The sequence below is a fragment of the Glarea lozoyensis genome (assembly GCF_000409485.1).
Source record: "Glarea lozoyensis ATCC 20868 chromosome Unknown GLAREA13, whole genome shotgun sequence".
NCBI lineage: Eukaryota > Fungi > Ascomycota > Leotiomycetes > Helotiales > Helotiaceae > Glarea > Glarea lozoyensis.
In genome coordinates this window covers 765,118-771,117 of record NW_007360987.1, presented here as the reverse complement: position 1 = coordinate 771,117, position 6,000 = coordinate 765,118, and the positions used below count along the sequence as shown (strand labels likewise).

General features: G+C 47.6%; 4 protein-coding genes across 4 annotated transcripts; 3 read left to right on the top strand and 1 right to left on the bottom strand.

Annotated features, from left to right (window-relative positions):
- Positions 1 to 1,022: 1,022 nt before the first annotated feature.
- Positions 1,023 to 1,949, top strand: GLAREA_10197 (Barwin-like endoglucanase; the record flags this gene model as incomplete). The annotated part of the gene is made up of 1 exon (XM_008080247.1): positions 1,023 to 1,949. The coding sequence occupies one exon, from the start codon at positions 1,023 to 1,025 to the stop codon at positions 1,947 to 1,949; it is 927 nt and encodes a 308-aa protein (XP_008078438.1).
- A 995-nt stretch (positions 1,950 to 2,944) lies between these two features.
- On the top strand, positions 2,945 to 3,715 carry GLAREA_10196 (uncharacterized protein; the record flags this gene model as incomplete). The annotated part of the gene is made up of 3 exons (XM_008080246.1): positions 2,945 to 3,048; positions 3,101 to 3,301; positions 3,352 to 3,715. 3 exons carry the CDS (start codon positions 2,945 to 2,947, stop codon positions 3,713 to 3,715), a joined length of 669 nt encoding a protein of 222 aa, XP_008078437.1.
- An 84-nt stretch (positions 3,716 to 3,799) lies between these two features.
- On the bottom strand, positions 3,800 to 4,389 carry GLAREA_10195 (Thioredoxin-like protein; the record flags this gene model as incomplete). Its single annotated transcript, XM_008080245.1, has 3 exons — positions 3,800 to 3,969; positions 4,049 to 4,313; positions 4,363 to 4,389. 3 exons carry the CDS (start codon positions 4,387 to 4,389, stop codon positions 3,800 to 3,802), a joined length of 462 nt encoding a protein of 153 aa, XP_008078436.1.
- Positions 4,390 to 4,638: 249 nt separating this feature from the next.
- On the top strand, positions 4,639 to 5,376 carry GLAREA_10194 (Homo-oligomeric flavin-containing Cys decarboxylase, HFCD; the record flags this gene model as incomplete). The annotated part of the gene is made up of 1 exon (XM_008080244.1): positions 4,639 to 5,376. One exon carries the CDS (start codon positions 4,639 to 4,641, stop codon positions 5,374 to 5,376), a length of 738 nt encoding a protein of 245 aa, XP_008078435.1.
- Positions 5,377 to 6,000: the final 624 nt, after the last annotated feature.

Sequence of the window (6,000 nt, the reverse complement as noted above, 5' to 3'; positions counted from 1 at the left end):
ACTCTCTCACTCTCTCACTCTCTCACTCTCTCACTCTCTCCACTGCCGGATCGTCAACTTTGTTCCGCTCTCCGCTCCCGACGCTCGTTTGCTGGAGCGCTTGGCTGCTCCAGGTCGGGCTCAGGGCTGGATTGAGACCTCAGCGTGGCGGAGTGAATAGGTACGAACGGTACCTTACCTATGCGCAGATGTCCAGCTGTCTCGTAACAGACTCGGTCGCTGTGAGTGTGAGTGCTTGCTTCGTACCAATTGACTCCTGCTCTGCGCATATGTCCTGCCGACCATTTCGTTTGTACTCCATACCTAGGTATGCCGTGCGAACATGAGTAGGAGGAAGCGTGGATGATCAACTCCTTTAGCCATACAAGTACATGACTCCCGCGCATGTAGGAGGAAAAGTGATGACTGCAGCAAGAAAAATCACTCACAGGGAGCCCTGGAGAACCACAGGGGAACCACAAGAAAAGCCCGACTAGGCCTGGGGGCTCACTTCCAACCAACCCGCTTGAGAAAGGCGTGACAGGCCCTCTCGCGTTCCTGACCTGCCAAGCCACCGCGCCCCAGAATAGCAAGCTATCACCCGTTCGGCTAGCCCAGGAACCACCGATAATGGATCGATAATGGATAAGGGCCAGGGAGATCCTGGCATTCCGCCGCTGGAAACCTTGCAGCTCGCACACTCGCCCGCTCCTGCGAACCTTCAAAGACCAGCCCGCTCGCTTTGTCTGGCCGACTTTTGTTTCGTTTTGTTTTCCATCACAACACATTCTTTCTCTTGAAGGCTAGATTTCTTCAACACATTCCTTTCACCGAGATAACACTTCTCACCACTCATCACCGTCATTTCCACTCAACCTCGTAAACACATCATTGAGCTTCCCAAATCATAGTCGCTTGAGGCAGACATATCACACACAAACAAAGACAAAGACCGATCCCGCCTCGCTGCACTATTTATTCAAGAATTTGCTTTGCGACCTTTCTTTCTAGAACATCAACAAAGTCTCTCGACCACTTTCATCATGAAATCTGCAATCTTCGCTGCTGGCGCATTGTTCGCAACCGCCGCCATCGCTCAACCTCACGGTCACCAACATCAAAAGCATCATGTCAAAAAGGCCGAGCCTCCGGTGGTGATCGTCACCATGTACGAATCTACCACCACCACCATCGGCGTTACTACTACGATCTGGGTTACAGAGGGTGAAGCTGCTCCAACTCCTGAAGTCAAACCTGCCCCTACTACTGCCGCTGCCAACCCATCTCCACTCGATGCAAACTTCTTCGAGCAGGGGAAGCAGCAACCATCCTCCACTTCCGTCTCTGTAGCGCCTACTCCAAAATCGGATCCTCTACCACCACCTCCTTCAGCGACCACCTTGGTCACTTCAGCTGTCGCAAGTGTTGCGCCAGTTGTGTCCGTTCCTCCAGTCGTTAATGCACCACAAGCTCCTCCAGTTAATGAAGCGGCCCCAGTTCCGTCTCCAGTCTCAACGACCGCCGTTGCACCAGCTGCAACTTCAGCTGCCCCAGCCGCTAATTCACCATCCTCTGGCTCAGGAGCCGGCGCTCTTCTTGGTGACCGAGGTGGAGCTACTGTTTCTGGAGGTCAATGTACCCAAGCCAGCCCTTGCACTGGTAAATCAACCTACTACGACACTGTTGGAACTGGGTCTTGTGGAAAGGATGTGGATGGCACCAAGGTTCCGATTGTCGCAATGGCCAAGGGTCTCATGGAGCAGAAGGAAGGTGCCAACCCCAACAACAACCCATACTGCAACAAGGGCGTCACCATCTCGTACAACGGCAAGACTGTCAATGCATATGTATTTGACAAATGCCCGGGCTGTGACGGCATGTCTCTTGATCTATCCCACGCCGCTTTCGGCGCGTTGGCCGACGATTATTTGACCATTGGACACGCGGAGATGTCATGGTGGTTCAACTAGATCCTTCAACATCTACACACATCCTATGAGTCGATCTCCCAGGATTAGCTACCGTCGCAAGCCGACTTAACGATTTTCTTTTGACTAGACATGACATTTAACGAAAATGGGAGGCATTCAAGCATCGGGTGTAAAAATCAAGATCTCACATGGTCAGATGATCTTGGGTGCCAGGAGCACAGTGGTTCCCAATTTGGGATAGAAGGGGTTTGCATGGGCATTTTCAAATCTTTCTTGAAAATAACACTTCTCTGTAAATATTAGACCTTAGTGATTGCACCTGGTGCAATACCATATGGTACACACTTGAATACATTCTATTCCACAAGCATGATTTCGTGAGTTGGCTTGTGATATTTTTGGGCAATGCTCATCGGGATCTTCTGACTGTGAATGTGATTGTTGGTGGATTGTGATGCTACGACTAATCTTCTCACACAAGACACGTCTCGGCTTCTCTTCAATAATGTCCCGAGATTTTCAGCTATTTCTCCATCCCAGATATACCTCATTACCCATACCAGCCAAGCCAACATCGAGGTATCCACTCTCTTCAAACACCAACATCTAGCCAACAGCCCAACACACCACACAATATTCACATCTCAACCAACTCACCGGGACCGCTTGATTTTCACACAAGCGCGCGCTTCATAGTTCCCAGTAGATTCGCTCTCTTGGTTTTGAAATCGATGTCTTTCCGGATTAGGAAATGTTTGTCGCGTGTGATGGATCTTAGAAGGGCAAGGCGGTTATGTGACTCTTTTGTCTAATAGTTATATAGGGACTCGGTGACACGAGGGAACAAAGAACTGTTACTGTGCTTAATGTCTGAGTGTTTTAACTGTTCGTTCTTTGTTTATGGATTCATGATTCCTGCTGGCTAGGAGATAATACATGTGTGTTGAGAATACTATTACTTATCTTCTCGAGTCTTGCTTGCAAGTTATTTTTATTACGACAATTTAGATTTGAGAGGCAAATAGAGATTCAAGATGGCGCCAGCTGTTGTGTTTAATTCTAGGTCCTTGGACAAAGGTCAAAATTCATTATCGACCGATCGCTCACTTCCAACTTCAGACTTCCTCTCGCTTCTAAAGTATTTATTAATCCACACACCTACTCAAGGTAGCACAGCTAATCCTTCGCAGAGCACAAAAATTAGACAACTATTCAGCTAGGATCTCGGTGGCTAAACGCACTTCACTCCATCTTTGTCACGCAGTACCGCGTATAGATCCGAGGGCTTTGAGTGATGGCTGTGCGGTTTTGCTTGGGATTGGAAATAAGGAGTTCAGAAAAGATGTACTGGAAGTCATTAACATGGCTTTGGCGAGTGAGGGTGCGCAGAGGTTTGTTATACCACTCACGATAGAAACATAGGACACTAAGTTTTCGCTAGATCCGTAACCATTCGTAACCTGGAATTCGGCTATAAGCTCACTGTTCATATCCAAAAGGCGACTACCATAAGCAACTATTCATGGTGGAAGAAAGATATCATAGCAGTCTTCATGACAGTCGCTTCTCTCAAAGAGAAAGGGCATGGGAGTGAGAAAGTGTCCATCGAAGAAATGCCTTTGATATTTGGATGTGGACGAGCTTGTGTAAGATCGATTGGTCGTTTGGGTGTAAGTTGGGCTGTTGATATTTCGGAATCTGGAGGGGTAGAGAGAATGGGATCGGGTTGGAAGCATAGTGTACTGAGAAGATTGTGTAGAAAAGGCCTGCGCAAAGACCCAGAAGCAATTCCGCTGCTTGAGTAGTTGAGAATTGGATAATATACGACTATACCTACAATACCATAATACAATTTCCCTGATATCATACAAACAAATTTGTTTTCCTCTTTATTCCGAAGCAGGCGTGTCCTCGGCCGGTGCTAATACTTTCTTTTCCTCCAACATCTTCGCCAACTCCCCATTCTGATGCATGCTGACCAAGATATCGCATCCACCCACAAATTCCTTATCGAGATATAATTGTGGTATCGTAGGCCATTCGGAGTATTCCTTGATACCTGCCAGCTTGTTAGCTTCGTTTACTCCTAACATCTTCCCATTCCCTTCCACAACTGCCACTCTGGGAGATTTGTATACCTTGTCTCAAAGCCTCATCCTCAAGCACATTAAACGCACTAAACTTCGCCGGATCCACGCCCTGCAATCCCAGAATCTGAATCGTCGCTCGAGAAAACCCGCACTGAGGTGTCTCTGGTGTACCCTTCATGAATAAAACCACCGGGGCGCTAGCAACTGCTTTGTCGATTGCGGAGCGGGTTTCTTGAGAGAGCCATCGTGAGGCGATTGGGGCGAATCGGGTGGGAAGTTTGGAGAAGGTTGGTCTGGCGGTTTGGCGGAGCGCCTGGATTTGAATTAGTCTCTCATTTACTTGGGGCATTCGAGACGTTTACCGATGTTATAAAGGGTCTTGCGATCATATTTGCTTGTTGTGATTGTGAGGTGACGAGAGAAATGTTGGTGATGTGATCATGGAATATTGGGTGACTTTTTAAGGTTGACCAATCGGCGATGAGTAATTTGTTGCAAGGCTGAAATATGCTGGAGATGTACCGAGGGACTTCTCTAACAACATCACGCTTCCTAGATTGTATGATATTTTGCAGTTATGATTCCCCAACGCCCTCCCTGAATACCCAGACTTGTTGGGCCATCAATCAGCTTGAAAGATGTTGTCAAACACTTTCAGCGAACCCACAAAGAGTCGGGTCCAAAATCAAATGCAACCACCCTTTAAAGCTTCAGACCACGCCAACGACAGGAGAGCCCATGTCCTCCTCGCAGCATCCGGCTCAGTAGCAACAATCAAAATCCCAAACATCCTTGGCGCTCTAGCTCATCACGAGAATCTCTCTATAATCCTCCTCCTTACCAAATCCGCTTCCGCCTTTCTTCGCGGCCAGTCTCACGAACAACCAGAGCTTCCCCTCTCGTCCCCAAACCTCTTTGCTACATTCCATGACGAAGACGAATGGAACATCCCCTGGGTTCGCGGGAACCCTATTTTGCACATTGAGCTGAGAAGATGGGCGGATATAATGGTGATTGCGCCGTTAAGCGCAAACACTCTCGCGAAGATCACAGGCGGGTTTAGTGATAACATCTTGACTAGTGTGGTTCGGGCGTGGGACACTACGGGCTTGGTAGAGGCTAAAAGCGTTAATGAGAGAAAGAGAAAGAGGATAGTTGTTGCGCCGGCAATGAACACGGCGATGTGGAGACATCCGGTTACGAGAAAGCAGATTCGAATACTTGAGGATGAATGGGGGTTGGGGAAGAGCGAGGAGGGTTGGTTTGAGGTTTTGGGGCCCAAGGAGAAGGAACTGGCTTGTGGGGATGTTGGGGATGGGGCCATGAAGGAGTGGACTGATATTGTGACAACCATTGAAGAAAGGTTGGGACTATGATATTTCTAGAGGTTTTGATACGGAGTGTCATTTGAACGGATGTTGGAGGGGTATTGGGGTTTGGAGTTATGATTTGAGACGCACTCAGGCAGTAAGATACCCAAAAGGAATTTCTAGGAAATTTCAGTAATTCTGGAAATGAAGCATTGTAATTTGGCTCCAGATGTGCACGTGTCTATTGTGGTAGACGTTGGAAATATACAGCTGTGGCAATATCTAACAGTGGCCACCTCGAGCCACATTTTATCTCTTGATTATGTCTCTGAGCATCCACGACCATCAGTTCAATAGATGCATGGGTGATGATCGCTTGATGTCAAGCCAGTCCAGACAAACTCCTCGGCCTACCTATCGGCAACTTATCATTACCATTCACCCTGATGCCAACTATTCAGTATGAGAATTCTTACATGCTTTATAATTTAGTCTTGACAGGTGCTGAAACGCCAATCAGATTCGACATTCCGTTTGGGATCTGTTGGTTGTAAAAGATATTTCTCCACCAACGCCATATACGGCGAAACAAGAGTGTTAGGTTGATAAACACTCGTTAAATACAATATCGCCAAAAGACTTATGTCACTCAAATTGACAGATACTGGTGGAAGCAGACATCTAATGTCG